Raw genomic sequence first — 23,636 nt, 5'->3', positions numbered from 1 at the left:
GAGCGCAGATTTTTAACCGATTTCCCTGTTAGATTTAAACTTATTTTAACATTTTTTTTACTCCTTTTTTAATCGCTTCAAAACACACAAGATAAAGTACATACTAAATATCATAAATCATAAACAATTTGACCTTAATAAATTTTACCTAATATAAAAACAAAAATAACATTTCATATCTGCTACACAAGCTAGTGCTCTGCTGCATGAAGCACATTCAGTGAACGCTGTCATTATACAGCACCAGAAATCAATAGAGTCTGGCTGCAGACATGCACTTGCTGCCAGATGCACTCTCTGCCTCCGCGACGTCACATGCAAATGCATTCTCTGCCACAATGACAGAAACTGCACCATTTCTGCTTTATGAGTCAATGGATATCTTAATATGGTGTAATCTTTGTAGAGTTCTGGTGCTATATATGATGACCATATCTTTAGTGTAGTGATTTCTGGTGCTATATATGATGACAGCTTCCATTGAATGTGCTTCAGGCTTGCTGTTTCTGCTAATAGAACAGAATTTATCGATGCGGTAGGGATGATTTTTTTAAGGTATCATAATCACTATTTCATCCCATTATTATCAGTGTAGAGTAACGGTATATCATGCCTTTAGTAGACGTGCACTTTTTAGTGTGTAACCTGCGCCCTCTCTCTCTCTGTAGGTTGGAACGTTCCCAGTTCACGTGTGTGCTGTGTATCTCTATAAGCCGAAGCTCTTATCAATAAAGCAATTTTGTTTTGTTAAACTTGAGTACTTTTCTTGAGTCGAGTACTCTCAACAATCAGTCTGACAAAGCTAATGTCCATTCAGTGTCAGTCTTACAGCCCAACAGTACGCCATATGTCTTTGCTCAGCAGAGTGACAGGATTTACTTGAGGTTGAAATTTTCTTAATTCCATTATCATTCCAGAATGACACACGGGAGAATGCAATTTTTATTTATTATTTAATATTGCATACCGTTGATCGCAAAGCTAATTTCACACCAGACGATACACTGCTTTAATCAATGTAGTCACTCACACCGGCCGCGAGTATCAAGCGCAAATATATTCCTCAACAGACACAAAATAATTCCATTTCCGTGACTGAGAGTGCACTGATGAATAGATTGGCGGTGCATGTGAAGCAGTGAGTGCATGTCTGTAGCCAGACCCTTCTCCCAGAAATCACTACACTAATGATAACATCATTATATATATATAGCACCCGACCTCTTTAAAGATTACACCGTATTAAGGTATCCCTCGACCTGAAAAGCAAACCGTTCCACTGTGCCATTGTCTGCAGCCTGAATTTGATTTTACCCTGTAACATTTAGGGCTGAAGGTGAATAAAGCTGCTGGGCGGGTTTGCTGGCCAAAGTATTGGTACTTTCTGCAGTGTTGACAGGTGCCAAATCCTGCTGGAAAATGAAATCTGCATCTCCATAAAGCTTGTGAGTAGAGGGAAGCATGAATTACTCTAAAATTTCCTGGTAGACGGCTGCGCTGACTTTGGACTTGATATAACACAGTGGTCCAACACCAGCAGATGACATGGCTCCTCAAACCATCACTGATTGTGGAAACTTCACACTAGACTCAAGCAGCTTGGATTGTGTGCCTCTCCACTTTTCCTCCAGACTCTGGGACCTTGATTTCTAAATGAAATACAAATTTTCTTTCATCTGAAAATAAAACTTTGGACACTGAGCAACAGTCCACTCCTTTTTCTCCTTGGCCCAGGTAAGCCACTTTGAGTCATGAGTGGCCTGACACAAGGAATGTAACAGTTGTAGCCCATGTCCTGGATACGTCGATCTGTGGTGGCACTTGAAGCACTGACTCCAGCAGCAGTCCCCTGATTGCTGCAGACTGTGCTCCTTGAGCGACATACTGAGTCTGTCCTGACTTTTTCTTGCCTCAACATGGTTGAGCAATATGTCCCACTTTAAAGCAATGGTGACATTTCTGTTTTGAGCTTGCACATTTGTGGTGTATGGGCAAAACACCATACTATAACAAGGTCGGTGTGCTTTAGTCTGTGTTCTTGATGATTTTATGTTTTCTTCCTTACTTTTTCTTTTCCACCACCTTTTGGTTCCCTTCATGCTAGCAAGTATATTTACAGCTTCTGTTTCTGTTTCTTTAATTTTTCCTGCAAGGTCCAGTGTGTTCTTGAACACTATTTTCATTTACAATGCAATATCACAGGCACTTTTGAAAATGAGAGCATGTTCCACCAACAATTTTCTCTGAATAGCTTCTCCTTTTATTCCACAAACAAAATCATCTCAAAGTGCTTCATCTAAATGATCTCCTAAATCACAATTAGTTGAAAGCTGCTTTAGTGCCACAATATAATCAGCCATGTCTCATTTTTAACTGATTTCTCTTCTGAAACCAGAATCCTTCAAAAATTACTATGGATTTTTCTTGTTATGGGAGGCTAATCTTTCACTGAGCATTTGGCAAGATTCTGCTGGGTTTGTGTGGCATAGTGAGACACATTGACGTTTTTCTCACCCCCCACTTCAATTGCTATCATCCACTGTTCCAGCCTCTGCAAATTTGACTCAAAATCCTCCTGCACTTCCTTTTATTTGGCTGTTTGCCCAATCTGAAATGATGCAATGCTCTTTTTTTCTTACAACACTTTTGACTTGTCTGTATTCAACCTTTTTAAACTGTTATTTTTGTTGTTGTTGTTGTTGTTTTTGTTTTTTGTTTGCTTGTTTTTGCTCAAAATCACCCCTTTCTTTGGAGGATCCCATCCTTGTCGCCACTGTATGTATGTATGTATGTATCTTTACACTTATATAGATCACTTTCTAGACACCCAAGGACGCTTTACAATCCACACTGCTCAGAACACTCAATCCACACACACACTGGCGAGAAGCGGCAGCCAAACGCGCACAGCGTACTCTCGACCAGGAACGACCGTCCACCTGGAGGACTGCATCGGGCACTATGGTTTAACCCAGGACAGAGTGCCAATCCATATCACTCACACACCAGGACAGTTATTAAACAGAAGCCAATTCACCTACCCTCCATGTTTTGGACTGTGGGAGGAAACCGGAGTCCCCGGAGGAAACCCACGCAGACACGGGGAGAACATGGAAACTCCACCCAGATGGGACTTGAACCCAAGATCCAGCGCTGGCAGGCGAACGTGCTAACCATTAAGCCACCGTGCCGCCCTAAATGTAATATCTTGAGGTTGATATTATAAGAATGAGCACAAATGCTAAGGTTCAATCATCCAGAGAGTATTTATTTAGCTACACAACTCTTATCAACTAACAATGAAACAGTACATTTTCATACTTCTCTAACTTCTCAGTACTAATGCTATGACCTCTTTTATACTCTAGGTCTCACTATTGAGAAACTTAAGGTAGTAAGTGAATGAGTAACAATATATCACATTGACAGTATATATAAACTGAACCCAGTGATCCCACAGTTTTCAATTGGAAAACCTATAGTCAATCGTGTAGCTTCCTCATCGGCTTCTTGTGCGATGAATACTGGGAAAATTAGAGCCAGGACTGGCGCCCACAAGACGAGAATATCCTACTGTCTGTAGAATCTACATAGCATTAGTCTGTAGAATCTACAGACACTACCCCATCCCTTAAAAATATGTATCTGTATAATGTGCATTCATAAAATTCTATAAAATTGTAACTTTATATGCCACAGTGTCATACATTTCTCCTCATATTTCTGGCTTATTCCAGCAATGGTTTTCCTTTATTCTCCCTGCATTTAGCAACTTTATTATACTGATTTCTTGAGCCAGACATTGACTGTCCTTTTATACAAATAAACAGTGGGCATGATAATCTGAGATAGATATTAAACAAAAATTATATAATTCATTCGTTCATTGTCTGTAACTGCTTATCCAGTTCAAGGTTCCGGTGGGTGCGGAGCCTACCTGGAATCACTGGGCACAGGGAAAGAACACACTCTGGATGGGGTGCCAGTGCCAGATTAAACTAAAAAAATATCTATATATAAATTTATATATATTAAAAAAAAAAAAAAATCCTTCAGTGAAGAACCAGGTGGATTTGAATGTTTGAATGTCACACAAGAAGGCATGATTTCAAGTCAATCATAGATTATGGGAATTAAGACATCTAAAGAGAATTCATAAAAACAAACCAGAGCAGATGCTACATAATCAATCTTTTGATTTATGAACAGCTGTTCATCGACACTTTTCATGATTAAGAGAGTATATTTGTTTTTCTTTTGCCACACACCTGTCAAACCATTTTGAGCAGTACTGGGCATCTTCTTCAAACATTACCTCCACCTCTCAACCTGTGGGTTTTCACCTGGAGGAAACCCATGCAGATACAGGGTGAACTCTTCACAGACAGTGGCTCAAGGTGGGAACTGAACTCACAATACAGGACGCAGGAGCTAAGGGACATTGACACTTGTTGAGCCACCGTGCTACTTCTGCTGCAATTTCTTTGTCAAAAAAGTCTTCCAGAAAATAGGATCTGGCATTGCAGTATCCCAAAATTACCTTTGATTCTTGAAAATGTATGTTACGTTACTTTTTTTTTAAATAATATTTAAATAACACTTTTTGGTTGCTGACTAAAATTCTGGAACAGCTCTTATATTCTCAGATCACACACACACACACAAACACACACACAAACACAAACACACACACAAACACAAACACACACACACACACACACACACACACACACACACGCTAAACACAAGAACTGCTCATGCGTAAGATGAACACTCAGATGCTAAACAATAGAAAATGGTTAAAGCTTGTGATAAACAAACTTTAAAACATTCTGAGGCTTCTCTGTTTAAACAAATGAACTGTGGTGTATATGACAAATGACTAAAGCGTGCAATGTACAATTTTTACAGGGGCACAGTGTAGAAAGTTCCTTTGAATTCTGACACGCCACAGAAAGGATATGAATGGTACAAAATTTTACTGATAAAATAAAAGATCATTGCTCATCTTAAGCCACAATGCTACCAGCTCTGCAGCAGTGTGCTGAAGCAGCCATTGGCTGGTGAGTCTTTTTATTTTCTTTAAACATATATAAAGATATTTATTTATAGTTAAATATTCCATAAAACAAAGCCATGCAGTGTTCACTAGTAGATATTTTTTCTCTGCAAATGGTGGACAAATATATTTCTGCTTATTTATAACAAAACCTTACAGAACATTAATTCATATATTGATTTCTGTCTCCTTAATAGAACTGAGACATCATGACTTCAACCCCAGTAACAGAAACAATCCTTCCTGAAAATGGCCCCAAGAGCTATGACACATACATGAGTCCATTGAATATATTCGACCTAGTGTCCAGCGTGATCATCATTGTCCTGGGTCTTACTGGAAATGCTTTGGTGATCTGGATTGTAGGATTTAAAGTTTGAAAGTCAGTCATCAGCATCTGGTACCTGAGCCTGGCTGTGTCCGACTTCTTGTTCTGCTCCTTCCTTCCCTCCTTTGTCTATTATAGAATCACACACATCTGGATTTTTGGACCGTTCCTGTGCAATATAATTTACTTAAATATTTCTCTAAATCTCTACTGCAGCATCTTCCTCCTCACCATCATCAGTGTGGACCGTTGTGTGATTGTTATGTTTCCAGTTTGGGCTCGGACTCAGCGCACAGTGAAAAAGGCTTTTGTGATAGTTGTTTTAGTTTGGTTCATCTCTGCAATATTTAGTGTTCCAGCGCTAATTATCCATGACTCTGAGAATAAAACGGTAACCAATGAGACCAATGAGAAATGTAAAATGAGTGATTCTAAAGCAATACCTATATATGACTTCATATTTGGTTTTGTGATCCCATTCCTGATAATGATTGCTTGTTGTGTCATTATAAAACGAAAACTAAAGACCATGCAGATGGTGGAATCCAAAAAGCCTTTCAAGATCATGACGGCACTGAGTGCCACTTTTTTTATCTGCTGGCTGCCTTATCACATATACACGCTGATGAAAATAAACTAAAAAAGAAATAAATTTCTAGGACTAATTGGCTTCACTCTCGTCAGTGCTAATAGCTGTCTGAACCCGTTTCTTTATGCGTTCATGGGGAAGGACTTTAAGAAGCAATTTTATAAAATTCTGTCAAATATTGAAAATGCAATGGAGGAGGAGGACAACCAGAACATTGACAGAGGGACAATTCTGACCCACAAATAAAGCCAACATACCACCACCATTTCATCTGTTCTGTGTGAGAAATAAATAAATAAATAAATAAATAAGAAACAGTTTATTGCCACCTTTACAAACAGCCATACATTTATTTCAAACTAACTTTGTAAATACCTTATTTGTCCTGGTACCATCAGAGCCTTTAGCATATTTAATGTATATGTATCAAATTATATTTTTTAATTTTTTTAATACACATCATTTAAATATTAGTGTTTATTTTTAAATTCATATTAGTGTTTCCTGTTTATTTTCAGTTTGGTATGTTCTCCCTGTGTTTGCATGGGTTTTCTCCGGGTGATCCAGTTTCCAGTTTGTGTGAAATTGCCCGTAGGTGTAAGTGTAAGAGTGCGCTGGGTGAGTGTGTATTATCCTGTGACCGGTTTCATACAAGATTTTTGATGTTTTTATTTTTCTCTTCTTTTTCTTAAAACGATTTATAAATGCTATTTTTAAACATTGAATTGTGAAATCTCTGATGTTAGTTACTTGTTTTCAAAAGGGTCAGAATTTTGTCAATGGTCTTGGGGAGGGGCTTTGCTATGACGTGACCAGTAGCAAGTTTGTCATAACATTTATTAGCTGTTACACAATACAAACACAAGGGAAACAAATATGTTATGAAATAAAAATTTAAATAAATATGATGATAAATTCTGTTTTGCTGTGGATATAAGTGTGTTTTTTTCTATAAGAATTACTTGCCATGGACAGCACTTACAGTCCAGTGCTCCTCACAATATTTCACATTTTGGCCACTGGTAATGCAAAGCCTTCAATGATCTCTTCTATTTTTCAATTTTCTCCCCTTTTAACAAACTGTCAGAAGAGCTGAACTCTCACAAATCTGTTATCAGTAAATTCCACATAACTGTGAGATTTATGTTTTAATTGTAAAGTATTGTGAAGTATACACAAATGATTTCATTAATTCATTCATTGTTGTAACCCCTTATCCAGTTCAGGGTTACGGTGGGTCCGGAGCCTACACAAATCTTTTAAATAAATACTGAGTAAATAAAACTTGACTTAAAAATTGTGCAGCAGGTAGTGTCACAGTCACACAGCTCCAGGGACCTGGAGGCTGTGGGTTCGACTCCCGCTCTGGGTGACTGTATCTGTGAGGAGTTTGGTGTGTTTTCCCAGTGTCTGCATGGGTTTCCTCTGGGTGCTCTGGTTTCCTCCCACAGTCCAAAAACACTTAGGTGAATTGGTGACTCAAAAGTGCCCGTAGGTGTGAATATGTGAGTGTGTGTTGCCCTGTGAAGGACTGGCGCCCTCTCCAGGATGTGTTCCTGCACCCAATGATTCTGGCTAGGCTCCGGACCCACCGTGACCCTGAACTGGATAAGAGGTTACAGACAAAGAATGAATAAATTAATGACTTAAAAATATCTACTGTGGATGATTTGAAAAAAACGGGAGCCAGTCTTGGAGCAGCTGCAAGGAAATTTCAGTGACATTTATTGGTCAAAGTCCAGGATTGTGCCAGTTTTGACTCCTGCTCCCAACCAGGTTTTTTTGTCTTTTCTGCAGTCAAGTTCATAGTAATGCTTGTTTTGTTGTTGTTCCGGTTCTCAATCTCAAGCACTTTCCTGTTTTCTTTGGTTGGCTTTTATGCCTCTGGTAATGCATATTTGAGGTAAATTGGGTTAAGTTCATTCTAGTCTTGTATTTCTTTATGTTCCTGCGTTTTATCATGTTCCATTTTCAACACTGATCAGCTAGGGAAGAATGTAAATGGTAAATGTCAAAGGTCCATAAATTGATCCTTGTGGAACCCCTGAGTGACGACAGAAGTGGAAGAAGTGTGTCCTAACATGATACTGAACTGTTTTCTGTGATTTAGTAGATGAACCAGTTCAGATAACAAGTATCAATACCCAGGTGAGGATTGTATCAAAAGCAGTACTTGAGTAACAATGTCAACTGGTGCTGCAAACTGAGCCAGTTATGCATTTAGAAAGCCTGTGGTGCCTGACTCAGCATCTTCTGTGACATGACACAAAACAAAACAAAAAAATGTTTACTCAGAAAATGTCACCTCTACATCTTTTACTTCTTATATCAATAGGGAGTTTTTTTGCTTTGCTTTTTACCCCTCTAACCAATGCTCAACATTGGACATACTGACCTGTGCATGTGCCTGGTTTCATTTTATGCTTTTCTGTGAAGATAATACAAAGTGTAGGTAATAAATTATATTAATAGTCTTTAAAAAAAGTCTATTTCTCAAGACTTTTGAAGCACCACTGTATGAGATTCCTGCAATTTAACATTGTTTATATGGACAAATACTTGTGGACATCTGGGTGTTTCATATGCAAGTTAGGTTCCATTTTCATGTCCATGGCCATCTTCGTCATCATCACAACTTTGTCATCATCAGTGTAAAACAGCATGGTTATAATGTTTCCTATTTGGGCTCAGAAACAGCACAACATAAGAAAAGCATCTGTGCTAGAAATTCTAGTTTTCTTCATGTCTGTTGGTCCAACAGGCAGTGGCTTTTCAAGATGTTGAGCATGATAACTATAACACAAATTCATCTTTGGATTTCTGACCACATTCCTGTCATTGTTTGCTATGCTGTTGTACTACACAATCTACCAAAGTCCAACTTTTAGAAAGCCTTTCAAAATCATGTTACTTCCATTGTCTCCTGGCTGCCATATCACTGCCATATCATTTTACTATTAATAGAACTAAACAGAAGGGAAAATAATTATTTTTCTACAAACTGCTTACATTTTTGCCTACATTCCTGCCCTGACTAGTTTCTGAGTAAATCTTTTTAATACATTACAGAGAAAGGACTACGTTTGTGATGGAGTAGGAGGACTAGAACATAGTCAGAGAAACAACTATTACCGCTTTTGGGTTCATCCTATGCCAGAGAATGAACAGTTGCCTCAAAAAGACATTGTAAAACGTTGTTGAAATTGTAAACTGCAATAATTTTGTTATTTCTTAATTATACAGAACAATTATTTAACTGACAAAACATTTATTTAACAGTGTTACACTATGTAGCATTTTACTGCTGTGTACACTTCATCTGCTATTACCCAATCCATGTGTCTGCACTGTATATTCTCTCTGTATAATGTATATTACATTTATTTTATAGCAATTTTATAGCATTCATTTTTATTATTTAATTCTGTATTTTTTATAATTGTGCTTATCTATTGTAAGCTGCTATTAAGAAGCTAATTTTCCTTCGGGGATTAACAAAATGCTATTTAAAATACAAAATTTGATTTTCTAAATTTTTACTGAACACTTTTTATTTTTAAAACATCCCTAAATCAAATGGGACAGAAACCATTATGAATCACTCTACTATTACCATGTATACACCAAAGTGTTCAAACAGGACATTTTGTAACTCAAGATTGAAGAGAAGTTATATCTTTCACCATCTAGCATATATAATATTGTGAAAACATTCAAGAAATCCAGGCAAATCTTCCTGTAAAGTAAGGCCAGAAACCACTGTTGAATACGCCTGACTTTTTAGCTCTGAGTCAGCATTCTATGAGCAACTCTTAAACTACTATGATAAATAAGGGCTTTGGAGTACTTCAGAAAGTCAGTGTCACTGGCTGTTAAGGATCTGTAATGCTGGATATGGATCTGGTGGATACAGGAAAAACAGTGACGGCTCATTCTCATTTTGCCTTTTGTTAGTATAGCTAGATGTTTTAGTGAAACAATGTACACTTTTCTGTATTTATCAGAGTCGTATTTTAGTGTTAATTTCCACCTTACATTTTTCTGTGGACAAGGACTTGTATCTTCTTTACAATTCTTCCCTTCCTTCTTAAATGCAATTTTATGAGGCAGATGTTTGGTTATTATTCACAATTTTCGTATTCAAAGATTTAGTTCCACCTTACATGAGTCAGTTGTCAAGGCTAATACAGGAGCTATTCACTGTGCAGGTTCCTATCTGAATTTCCATTTCCACTTAAACAGGCATATAAGGCTATATAAGGCTAAAATCACCAATGCAACAACTCTTAACCCCAAATTTAATATTTTTAAACACAAAATCACTGTCTTTACATCCCTTGTTTGCTCGGGAAACTAATTTTATTAATTTAAAACACATACATCACTTAGTTTACACGTTGCCCATAAACGTCTGTACTTTTACATTCATAAATTACTTGCTTACCTGTTAAGGAAAAAATAGCAAAATCTACATTGCTCTTATAGTTTTGGTGCTTCTAAGCTTCTAAGACTTATTTTTGCCATTTCATATGTATTACTTAACTTAGAGGACATCTACTGTTCTCTCTGGTTTGTTAATATTCAGAAGCTCTAAGTCTTTTGAAGTGGAATGGTTGTGTTTGAGGGACAAAATGACTGTTGTTTGTACGTGGCATAAGTTTGACTTGTCTGTAAGTTTTTAATCACTGTTTGAATTACCACAGAGACTCAGTTGTAACTTGAGTTTAGTAGCACTTTTGGTCTGTCTGCTTCTTACACAAATATACCGTTCCACCTTAAATCATGAAGGCTTCTGAATGAAAACAAACACAAGGGGGAGTTTGGTTTGCTATGAGGATAGCAGTCCTCAAGAATAATTTATGTTGCATTTAATATGCAGAAAAGTGGAGATATTAAGCATGTTTACATATTCATTTACATTCACTAAAGCAGTGGTTCTCAAAGTGGAGCTATTGCACGGCCCTCTGTGAAGAATATGAATATTTACTTAATGCATGTCACTTCTAACAATTGCACTGTAAAGGTAAGTTGTCGTTTTATATAGTTTTGTTCAATAAGAAGTTGCAATTAGAGGCACAAGTATATGCTGCAAATAAAAACTTCAGTCATCACTATCTAGATTGATGAAACTGGGGATATGGGGTGTATAATATACTGTGATGCAGTGGGGATATGTGTAGTTTGTTTTATCATTTCACAAACTATATTTTTATCCAGAGATTTTAATAAAATACATAAATAAAATTTGTGTAAATGATGTTCAGAAGTTATTAACCATCAACCACAATTTGGACATCTACTGCATTTGCATCCAGGTACGGGTTATGTGTTGTACCCCAGCACTCATATGTTGTAAAAATACCATTGAGTAAGAATGTCTACAGTAGCAGAAAAGAAATGCTATACACACAAGACTGATGTGCTATACACACAAATCATCCAAAATCTTAAAATAACCTACTGTCTCTACACTCATTTTTGTGATTTATTTTAACAGGTCATCCTGTTAAAATAATTAGAGTGGACTTGTCCTCAGACCTGATACCAGATCAAATACAAGAAAAAAGCTTTTTATTTTTCTCAAAAGCTTTTGGGGTAAGAATATAACAAAAATAACAAGTGATACACAACAAACTAAAAGTGAACAAAAAAGGAGAGGAATACACAACTCTGATCCCACCCGAAAAATAGAAAACACAAACTGAAAGAAAATCACAAACTCAGAAATAGAGTTGGTCAGAAAAGCTGGTTCTTCCATGTCAGGCTAGGGCAGAAAGCCCAGGACAAACATGCAACGCCTCAACATGGGGCTGTCTCAGCCTCATATACACCCTATGAGGTTAATCACAACCCAAACCAAACACAAAATAGCAGCAATAGACACATAGAAAGAGAACGGGAAGGGATGGGGTGTTCCTCTGTTCTGACCCCTCCTTGTTCACACTCTCAGGACCAGTTTTATATATTAAACAAGATAGAAAATATTCAGGCAGAATAGACCAAGTCTAAGGCTAATCCTGTGTTTCTAGTGAGCAGAAACTTGGGTATGTTTCACTATCCTCCACAGAACAGGCGGAAATGACTTGCATCACATATTGAACACTCTACCAACCAACCAATAAACAGCCAACCACAAAGTAAGACTTTATTATTAAACACAAGATTTTAGGTTATTGCATGAAAACCATAGCAACATACTACAAACAAAGTACATAAATAACAACAGAATAGGAGTAGTACGAGTACAAAAAGAACAAATAGAATAGTGAGTGGATACAGCTACAGCCATTTATATATTATTGCAGGCTATTGCAACTATGCATGGAAATTCTGTGCAATTCTGTTAAATATTCTGAATCTTTCAGAAAGAAAATATGCACTGAATTTTGTCTAACTCTGCTGTCCTTAATGATGGAGACTCATTATCTGAGTTGGTGTCTCAGTGTTATTGGTGTCTTATCTACACCAACATGCAGTGTATGATTCTACTGCTCATGCACATATAAATGCAGATTGTGTCTACAACTGCATGGAGAGGAATTAATGCCAAATTGAATAGCAATCACTGCAATAGTTACAATGTGAAATGCAATCCATACACATCATTGCTTTTCCATACTAACATGCAGAATACGTGCAAAAATTAAAAGCAAAACCACAATTCCATTTTTTTCACGTTGCTTGAACTCTTTACTGAAAAACAACACATTTAAAATGAAACGCTGAATTAGTGTCAGAATTGAATACAATCACCTGGAAATGTAACCAGTACAAAACTGTATTGCTTTACATTTTGAGGAACTTCAAAAATAGACGTCACACTGAATTGCAATATACATGAGATTACTTTTAAGCACAGACATACTTAAACATGCCAAAATGAAAAGCAAGTATTCATTACATTGTTTTAACATCGCTCTGTCTCTTACCAGAAAAAACAATACGTGTAAATTTCCATTTAAAAGATAAAATGCTGGATTTGTGTCAGAATTCAAAACAACCCACCTAAAAATGCAATCAGCTCAACTGTATTGTTTTCCATTGTGTGGTGATGTAAACGTGCCAAAGCAAAAGGCAAAGCAGGAATTGTATTTCAGCTGAAAACAGTGCTGTCCTCATGCCACAACGAAAAGTATTCACTATCCAATCACAGTCCTCTGCTGAATTTGGGGTGTGGCTCTTTAAAGGTTCTTTAATAACGACTGTGATTCATGGATGCCAGGGGCCTACCCAAATTGGATCGAAGCCCACCCAGTCAGCCAGAGGTAATTCCCCAGTCGTGAGTGCACTCACAGACATACTCTCCTTTCTGACCGTTCCGCACAAACACACATTCACGTGTCATAATCAGAGCTGGATCATGAAGGGATATGATTAGGGTGGCCACCAATTCCTCTCCATAACACTGTTTATTTTTATGTGTTTCTTCTTCTGAACAATAAAATATTAAGAAACTTTGCTGGAGAGAAATCATTGGCACCTCGTTATAAACAAACACTAATACTTACAAATACTTTTTAGGTATAGGTTTTTGGTAAGTTCCATAAATATGTATATATTGAGAACCCCCTTATACTGAGTGATTAATCATGTGAAGTTGTGTAAGGTCAGCTACTTTAAGGTGCACCCACTCTGGACACTTTCAGCTGTGCCAATACCACACACACACATCTCCATATAAACCACATAAAATCTAAATTGAAAAGCAAAAATCTTTTGTGAAAAATGACAACATATGGTTATAGAGGCAGCCCAGAAAAAATGTAATTTGCTACCAGCCAACAGGTGGGGATGAATGTGATTGGTTAGCTCATATTGGTGGGAGATTTTGAAATATGACACGATAAACTGGCAAAGCTCTGCCTAGAACCTTGTGGTTAACCTGCCAGAAATTACTTCATAAAAAATAAAGGTGCAATATAGTTTACTTTCTTTGCTATACACTTACTTCTGTTTGCAAGAAATGTTATAATGCCTTTGAGCTATGTTTTAGTTATGACTTGTAAGTCAGATTTTAAAGAAGTACATTTTACATGCTTGATTTATCTTGCAGCCTCTGAAGGAGTGGCAGAATGACAAACAAAAATGCTCTGCTTCCTCAGAAGCAGCAATCATGTGCAATGTTTCAGCAATGTTTGTTGTAAGCCAGCTACCTTTGCTTCTCGGAATCAAGAGGCATCATGATTTTAGTGCCAGAAACAGAATATCTTGAATAAACAGAATATCTACAAACAATACCAACCTGACTACACTCTAAGAAAAAAGGTACCGTACCAGAACATTAAGGTACAAACAGTGTAAATGTACCTTAAAAAGTAACAACAGTGGTTTTAAAGTAAGGGTTGGTTCCATTCTCTGGAGAAGAAGAATATTTGAAAGCATTCATAATAGAATTGTGTAAAATTAAAGAACAAAATATAAGTCATGGTGTATGAACACCCCACAATACAAACAATTTAACAATCTAGAAACATTATAGAAAATGGTACAATCGTGTTTCCTAACTGAAGGTACTGAAATGGACCCTTGAGGGTACCACCACAGTGACAAATTTTCTGATAGTTTATAGGACTGGGACACGGACTGTATTGTCATTGCTGTGGTAACTGTATTCATCTTAATCCTGGGTATAGCTGAAAATGGCTTGGTGATCTGTCAGTTTTAAGATGAAGAAGTCAGTCAAAAGCACCTGGTACCTGAGTCTGGCCGTGCCTGACTGCCTATTCTGTCTCTCTACACCATTTTTTATCATCTCAATGTTCAAAGATGACTGGGATTTGAAATGTTCCTGTGCAATTCGTCCTTAACCCTATCATTGATATATTAAATGGGAATGACTGTAAGAAACAGTGCTGTGAATTTCTGTCAAAGATTGATCTTGAACAGGTGGAGAGTGAGTGGAGAGAGGAACAATACTTTCTCTACTAAAGGCTACCTTTCAACAAATGTTTGAAGAGTTCAGTGACTGAAATAAAAAAATGTAAAATGGACACAAGCTGTAAATTTTGCACAAACATGTACATATTACCTTAAGTTAATTCTTAGGCCTATTTTCCATTGCAGGTCCAAATGTTTCTGAACATGGAGAATAACTGTTCCGGTGGCAAGGTTCAGCACCGAATGCTTACAAACTATGCTGAGAAATTTGGGCTCAGATAATCGTACTGAGGGCTACAAAAACTTTCAAAGGGAGGGTGGTAAAAGAATGAAAATTATTAAACCAATAACAAAAGTGCATTATTTTAAAATAATTTTTAAAAAGTCAGGACAGCCCTATTCATGTGGAAAGCCATTTACAAAAGCATGGAGAACAGGAAACACAACTGATATTCATTATTTTTTTAAAAATGTTTATAAATGCTTCCAAAGAGAAAGAGTACAAACTCAAAAATGTGTTATACAGCCTGGCTGTGATTTGGTAGTCGGCATTTGAAAATAATCACAGCCATGCTGCACCATATTATTTGTTGTTTATTTAATAATTTTTTGGCTATGCCCCACAAGTGGACTGCGAATGTACAGTGGCCAAGCAACACAAACATATTTTTTCATGTTAGATTGTGATTTTTGACTAGGTCTAGGTTGCAGCTTGTCAGCTTCTGTGAATTCTCAGAGTTTTAAAATGCCAAAAAATATAGGTTTTAAGCTGAAGGTTGAATTTGTACACAGTGTGAATAGGCCTTTGGTCTGAGACATTATAGAAGCTGAGAAGACAGCTCACTTGGTTTTTGGAAATGTATAAAAAAAAACTTGTTTCTTTTACAGGGCACGACCCGCTCTTCAATAACAACATCCATTCAGCTCATAGGAAAAGTTTTAAATTGTTTTGGAGGCCAAAACAATATGAAAAAATATTTTTTAATAGTTATTTAATGAAATATTAAAATATGTCAATGCAATTTTTATCCAGTTTTAAAAGTGATTTCAAATGGGGTGGGCAGCACGGTGGCGCAGCAGGTAGTGTTGCAGTCACACAGCTCCAGGAAACTAGAGGTTGTGGGTTCAATGCCTGCTCTGGGTGACTGTCTGTGAGGAGTTTGGTGTGTTCTCCCTGTGTCTGTGTGGGTTTCCTTCCACAGACAATGAATGAATTTCAAATGTGTTTTGTTTTGAATAAGGGTAAGTTTTGAGTTCATTCAAACAGATACAAGCCTGGTCTCAAATATGGGGAAGTAATTGTCTGGTGGCATTGTCCAGATGGTTCCTGAGTATATGTTAGGACTTCACTTTAGCCCTACATATTTCACTACAGATGATATTTTTGGCCACAAAATAACATCTGTATTCAATCTGTATTCAAATTCAATTGAATTTAACAGACTGAAAAAAACTTTAAAAATTACATAAGAAAGAAAGCATTATAAAAATCAGCCATCAGGCAGAAGATAGCACAGATAACAGCAGAAAACCAGAAGAGCCTTACATAAGAAGACAAGCTGACATGCACAGATAACAGTGTGACTCATGCTACCCCTCCTCCTCACTATGTCTAGATGCTTCAGATATTTCCATACATATATTTCTCCAACTGTGAGGAGTTGGTGTGTTCTCCCCGTGTCCGCGTGGGTTTCCTCCGGGTGCTCCGGTTTCCTCCCACAGTCCAAAAACACACGTTGGTAGGTGGATCAGCAACTCAACAGTGTCCGTAGGTGTGTGTGTGTGTGTGTGTGTGAGTGTGTGTGAGTGTGTGTGTGTCGCCCTGTGAAGGACTGGCGCCCCCTCCAGGGTGTATTCCTGCCTTGCGCCCAATGATTCCAGGTAGGCTCTGGACCCACTGCCCACTGAACCCAATGGGTACAGACAATGAATGAATGAATGAACATTTCTCCAAAGTACAGTTTGAGATATTATTTTAACAAAAAATGTACATTTATTTTAATTTATTTATTTATATATTTACTGAGGGGTGCAAATTACAGTAGAAACAGTATCCAATATTTTATCTTAAACATACAGCTTCAGAATTATTGATGCCATGTAAAACGAGTTTAAGAAAAAGATGAAGGCAAGTGCTTGGCCCCTAAGATACGACAAAGAATGAACGTGGGCGAATGAAGCTGGAATAAATTGCCTTTATTTATATTCGTGTAGATGTTAAGGTTGTCTTCTGTTTAAAGAAAACATGACGAATAACGATGCGGGACACATGTCGTTTAACCAAGAAGGGGTGTGTCTATTTACAACTATGTTGGAAGAAGAAATTAAGAAAGTATCAGGGCTATCAGCAGCGTACACAAATCAGGCAGCAGCCACAATCTGGTAGCGACACCTCCCGGGAGTGAGAGAAAAGAAAGAATTGATTATTTCTGGATATACAAGTTACAGTGAAAAAAATATAAATCCTAAACTAAAGAACCGACAATCATGCGCTTCTTTACTTCTCACATTCTGCAAAACCTGAATTAATGAATAAACCAGTGAGCGAATGAACAATTTGTTTTGACCAATAAACGGTCAGGACGATTTTAACCAATCACAGACGCCTACGATGCGCCCAACGTGTTGCTGTTTAGATGGACGTAATGCGGCAACGAACCAGTCAGCGAGGGGGTACAATATCAGATCAACCAATCAGAGCACGGGTTACAACTGGGTCGGATCTAGCGCCGGTGACAGAAGAGCTGAAATCCACATAGCCGAAGAGTTTTCCATCGTTTCTGAGGATTAACGTCTTCTCGACAGCAGGTAACGGCGTTATTTGTGTGGTGGTTAGTGGTCAGTAAAGGCGGTTAAAACCTAAAATAATTTTTGGGACTCTTTTTTTTCATCACAAATGATGTTGCACTGTTATGATCGGAGCATTCGCAGCTGGTACATTTACTACCAACGGGAACAAGAAAGATCATAACCACACTTTAATTAGCTAACTGTTCATACCTTTATTTACGTGTTTAGCTTCTGGTTCTGCATTCTAATCGACATACATCTATATTGTACTTCTGAACCTCGGTTTGTTTGTTTTTTCAAAGTTACTAAAGCTGCTTTTACTTTATTCCAGATTTCCACCCTAAACAGTGCAGCAGAAAAACATGCGCCTGTAAAGAATGTCTGAATGTAGTCTCTGAATTCTACCTTGGTGTGTATATATATATATATATATAAACAAAATTTAAATTCATAGTTCACACGTGACACTTGGGGTGTCATATTCACTATGATACCCACAATTATACCTCGTTCAAACTCAGATCATTTATGTTGCCTTGCCCTGAGCAGGCTGGTCAGTGTTTTTCCTTATGAACTAATATGGCTTTCATGAGAGGTCAGTACAGTTGTAATGAACTATGGTGTATGCAGAGCCCAAGTGTTTATTTTTTATTAATATTATTATTTAAAAAGTGTATTAAAGCATAATTATAAACACTGTGAAATATTTATGTAACTTACAAATCGAAAATGAAGAATTATCAATTATTATTAACTAGTAGTAAATATATTCTGTGGTCATCTGACAAGCCACCTCTTGCTGCTTCATGCACCACCAGTGGTTATGAATACCAGAGTGTGATACTGGACTTGAGGATTTGAAGCCACTTAGCCAGGAGAACATTAGTGAGGTCAAGTATTAAAGATGGTTGAAATAACAATGATCATTGTGAATGGTTACTGTAGGCTCATGTGCAGTTGCTCCAGACTATTCCATATTTCCTGTATGGTCTCATCTCCCTGCTTGATTTGCAATTGAACCTGACCTAATTCTCCTTCACAGGGTGATCTCCAGATCGTCAGAATGCCCTATATGTGGCTAAAGAAAACTCCACAGCTGGACTGATGGCAGCGCTTACGGTGTTACGTCACGCCAGCAGTAGTCCTCTGCTATGGGGCTGGGGACCTGTTCTGTTTGTCCTGCTGGGTTCAGTGTTGGTCCTGCTGCTCCCTCTAGTGGGTGTGGAGGAGCAATGCTGTGCCACATTGAAGGGCATCTCCCTCTTGCGCTGTCAGCTATGGGGGAGCACTCATCGCTCTGTGGGTCACTCCACCAGCCTCACTGTTCCCTACACGGCTCTCGAGCTCCTGCCTCAGAAGCCCAAGCCTAGTAAAGGTAAAGTAGAGTAAACAATTTTTTTGCTAATGCTGGTACATTATTGTTCATAAGTGAGTAACTGTACCTTTAAAGGTACAACAGTGATTTAAAAGTCTGGTTGTGTTCCCTAAAGTCAGGCCAGGCTCATTACATTTGGCCCACTCAACACTTACCAGTGTCGTAACTGAGCTGTAGGTGCCAAAAGTGACACACGTTAGATCCAAATGTGTCTGCTATCTGGGAACCTTAAGATGTCAAACATGTCCTAGTTGATTAAACAGATGCAAAATGTGAAACGATTTTAGTATAAAATCCATCCATTATCTGTAACCGCTTATCCAATTTAGGGTCGCGGGGGGTCCAGAGCCTACCTGGAATCATCGGGCGCAAGGCGGGAATACACCCTGGAGGGGGCGCCAGTCCTTCACAGGGCAACACAGACACACACACATTCACTCACACACTCACACCTACGGACACTTTCGAGTCGCCAATCCACCTGCAACGTGTGTTTTTGGACTGTGGGAGGAAACCGGAGCACCCGGAGGAAACCCACGCGGACACGGGGAGAACACACCAACTCCTCACAGACAGTCACCCGGAGCGGGAATCGAACCCACAACCTCCAGGCCCCTGGAGCTGTGTGACTGCGACACTACCTGCTGCGCCACCGTGCCGCCCCTTAGTATAAAATCAATTACTTTATTTACTTATTTTTTTCACAGAAACACAGCTGGAGGCAAAGGCAGCTCTCCAGCAGGCCTTGGAGATGAAGAAACAGGGGAAACGTGAGAAGGCCCACAAACTGCTCATCCATGCGCTCAACATGAACCCTGACTTTGTGGATGCCTTAACAGAGTTAGGGAGCATTTTAGAAGAGGAGAAGGACGTGGTACAGGCTGATCACCTGTACAGCAAAGCGCTTGCCATTTCACCATGTAACCAGAGGGCACTAGTGAGCCGGGACCGCACTCTTCCCCTGGTGGAAGAAATTGACCAGCGTCACTTTGGGATTATCGACAGCAAAGTTCGACGCCTCATGTCCATCCCCAAGGGCAACTCAGCTCTCCGACGCATCATGGAAGAGACATACTATCACCATATTTATCACACAGTGGCCATCGAGGGCAACACACTCACACTGTCGGAGATCCGCCACATCATTGAGACGCGCTACGCTGTGCCGGGCAAGAGTCTGCAGGAGCAGAATGAGGCCATTGGTGTGGATGCTGCCATGAAGTACATCAACACCACGCTTCTTTCTCGCACTGGTGCCATCACCATCAACAACATTCTGGAAATCCACCGCCGTGTTTTGGGATATGCTGACCCTGTAGAAGCGGGCAGATTCAGGACTAACCAAGTCTTTGTTGGGCACCACATTCCGCCTCACCCCAATGATCTGGACCGCCACATGCAGGAGCTGGTGCAGTGGCTGAACTCGGAGGAGACATTGAACCTCCACCCAGTGGAGTTTGCCGCATTGGCTCATTACAAACTGGTTTATGTGCATCCGTTTGTGGACGGAAATGGAAGGACATCACGACTGCTGATGAACCTGGTGTTGATGCAGGCCAGCTATCCTCCAATCACCATTCGGAAAGAGCAGAGGGCAGAATATTACGCTGCCTTGGACACGGCAAACGAAGGTGATGTCAGGCCATTCATACGCTTCATTGCCAAGTGCACAGAGATGACGCTAGACACGTTGCTCATAGCGACCACTGAGCATGCAGTCGGACTGCCTGATGCTAGCAGTCAGACCTGTCTGAACTGTAAACAGACCATACCTGCACATAATTGACCTGGGCTTTGAAGAGGTGCAGAATTGTCTCGAAATAATGATCGTAGTAAGATGGTCGCTTGGGTCTCTAGTAGATACAGTTGTATGCAAACGTTGGCACACCCCAACTAAACTTGGCTAAAAAAAAAAACAATAATAATGCTTTATGCACAAAGTACAGAAGTGTGTTCTCTGTAAGGGGTGCACAGTTATTTTAATTTAGACAATCAACGTATATATGGACCAGGGATGCATCAATGTTTGCATATGACTACAATTATATAATTACACTGGTTTTGAGAATCTGCACCATGTTCTGGTTTTTGTAAAAGTTGGATGAGGGTGTAAGCTTTTGTCCCTGCCAATCACTAACAAAAGACATTAATCCGATTAATCATTTGAGACAGATGTTAGCCTTTAGAAGGAACAAAAGCCCAATCCTTCTTTGACCCAGTATGAATAAGATTTCACTGCAACAAATAATGTCCTTAAATGTAGTGAGTCAGTCTAATATACTGATTTTTTTTTTTTCTTTTTCTCCCCTGTAAGATTATTAATATTATTTAACTCTTTCCTAGGTAGGTTTTACTTGTTTTAATTGGGGCTGAAAAAAAAAAGGTATTGATTTGGACCAATATTGAAACTGCAATTTAAGGTTGCCCTTCAGTCAAGGCTTAAAACCCTAAAAACAGATCTCGGTTCATCAGAATTACATTCTTAAAAGGCAGGGGTGTCAAACCAAATCCACGGAGGGCCGTGTGGGTGCAGGTGTTCTTTCCAACCACGCAGAAGCCACACCTCATTCCACCTGTTTTTAATCATTGGATATAATCAATAGATCTTGACTTTCAGTAGTGTGGGGCTTTTGCGTGGTTGGAAAGAACACCTGCACCCACGCGGCCCTCCGTGGATTTGGTTTGACACCCCTGTTATAAGGTATTTACACACACTCACACAAATACCTTAATGCCTTAAAAGTGGCTTCGATATAACTCTGCACCTTTGCCTTCAATAGGTAAACACAGATTATGCAGTTAGTCCCTGACTTTATCTCAGTTTGAGTTTACCTAAGAAACCCTGCCCTGCAAACTAATTGGATTGTTTTCTTGTGTGAAACCCAGGCTGTGTGATTTGGTACCGTTTCTTGCTGCAGTTTCAAAGCTGAAATTCTCAGCCATGCTGCTGAACGTTTATTTAACTCATGATATGTCTTCTAGCATATAAACAACACGTCATGTTAACAAGAAACTTGATTGTCAACTGAAAGGGCCCCTTTTAATGGTGACATTATGATCCATGCTGTGATACAATTGATAAGCATCTAGAACTAAGTTGAACAGTCTTAATATTGACTAGATATAAGGTGTTGATTAGGTTGAAAATGCCAAGGTATTCATTTTTCTGCAGTGTGGGGACCACTATGATTACATATAGGAATCAGTATGCACAAGTTCACAATCAGTCCAACTGCCATCGTGGTTGAGCTTGTACACTTTTAATCACTACACAATCTTAGTATCACCTAGCAAATCCCTAGCAACCCTCTAGAATGCGTTAACACATCTTGCATCATATGCTGCTTCTCTCTCTCTCTCAGTGTTAAGAATGAGTTGGACCTGCTGGGTCATGAAGACTTCCTAAATACAGCTTCATGTGTCAGTGGAGAAACATGGCACACAAGACCAGGGGCAACTTCCCTGACCATCAGAAAACTAATAATTAGTTACATTCATGCTTTAGATATATTGCAGATCTCATGGTATCTGCGATTTGGAAGTGTTGCACAATTTAATGGAAATTTTATTTTAGAAAAACTAGCAACTAACATAATTGCTTTAGCATGTTCATAATTGGGTCATACAAGTGTTTCACTGTGCACCATAATTTTGAATGCATTAGAAATGCTTTTAAATTAATTTTCTTTGACCATATCCAAGCACGTTTCTGCCTGTCTTTTATAACTGAATGGGATAACCCCCCCCCCCACACACACACACACACACACTTTTGTTGTGTTTTGTTTTGTATTGTCTGATTTTCTGGAAACATCGTATGGTTAAGCCAGCAATGCCCAGCAAAACTATTGGTTTACTAAACACTTTGGTTGACTTCGTTTGATTTTCAGCACCCTTGGGAATTTTAAATTCAGTTTTGTTCTAGGTTTAACTCCCCCCCCCCCCCCCCCTCCCTTCCCTTCCTTTGGAAAAACCTATTTCACTCAGTGTTGTATGTAGATCACTGCTATAAAGACCTTGTGATTCAACTCATTTTTGGATTTTATGTCCATTGGGCATTGTCTGAATGGTGTTAGCAGTGAAATGTAGTTTTAATAAAGAAACACAGAGGTTTATAAACCAAGTATCTATCATCTGAATACAAAAGGCTAAATTATTTTGAGGGAGTTTTTAGAGACAGGTGTCCGGTTTCCATCACCACCACTGTGAGCATTTTACATCAAACTATGGTCTACTTTCCTGACTAATGGATTAGTTTTGGAAAAACTGGTGTAAAGGGATATGGTCTGTTATTGTGGTGCTGGTTTCTTTACTGAAATTTCATTTCATTTTATCAACAATTCCACAGTATCATCACTTTGTGCCTCATCTTTGAAGTTTGCACCATGAAGCACTTTCTTTTTTGTGTATTTAATGGATGGCTTATTTATTGACACATGATGTTATTCTACTACCGTATGTGGTAAAGGTTTATTAAATTATTGAGACCTGGCTTTTACCGTGTCATCATTGTTATTTTAGCATAGGTTTAATGGTCCATGTTAGATAAACAGGCCGATTTAGATCTCTTTGGTGACAGGAACTTGGGGTTGCACAGTAACAGTAAGAACGTAGCCAT

At 38.6% G+C, this 23,636-nt stretch overlaps 1 protein-coding gene and 1 pseudogene across 2 annotated transcripts; both read left to right on the top strand.

Annotated features, from left to right (window-relative positions):
- Positions 1-5,268: 5,268 nt before the first annotated feature.
- On the top strand, positions 5,269-6,222 carry LOC136676537 (chemerin-like receptor 1; annotated as a pseudogene).
- Positions 6,223-17,573: 11,351 nt separating this feature from the next.
- On the top strand, positions 17,574-23,501 carry LOC136676227 (protein adenylyltransferase FICD). Of its 2 annotated transcripts, XM_066653073.1 has the most exons (4): positions 17,574-17,661; positions 17,975-18,052; positions 18,686-19,018; positions 19,726-23,501. In XM_066653073.1, exons 3-4 carry the CDS (start codon positions 18,748-18,750, stop codon positions 20,802-20,804), a joined length of 1,350 nt encoding a protein of 449 aa, XP_066509170.1. In that variant the 5' UTR covers positions 17,574-17,661; positions 17,975-18,052; positions 18,686-18,747; the 3' UTR covers positions 20,805-23,501. The 2 variants fall into 2 exon arrangements, with proteins under 2 accessions (XP_066509170.1, XP_066509171.1); XM_066653074.1 differs by lacking the exon at positions 17,975-18,052.
- Positions 23,502-23,636: the final 135 nt, after the last annotated feature.

This window comes from Hoplias malabaricus, chromosome X2 (assembly GCF_029633855.1).
Source record: "Hoplias malabaricus isolate fHopMal1 chromosome X2, fHopMal1.hap1, whole genome shotgun sequence".
NCBI lineage: Eukaryota > Metazoa > Chordata > Actinopteri > Characiformes > Erythrinidae > Hoplias > Hoplias malabaricus.
Note: the sequence above shows the minus strand (reverse complement) of the source record. Positions and strands in the feature narration are given on the sequence as shown.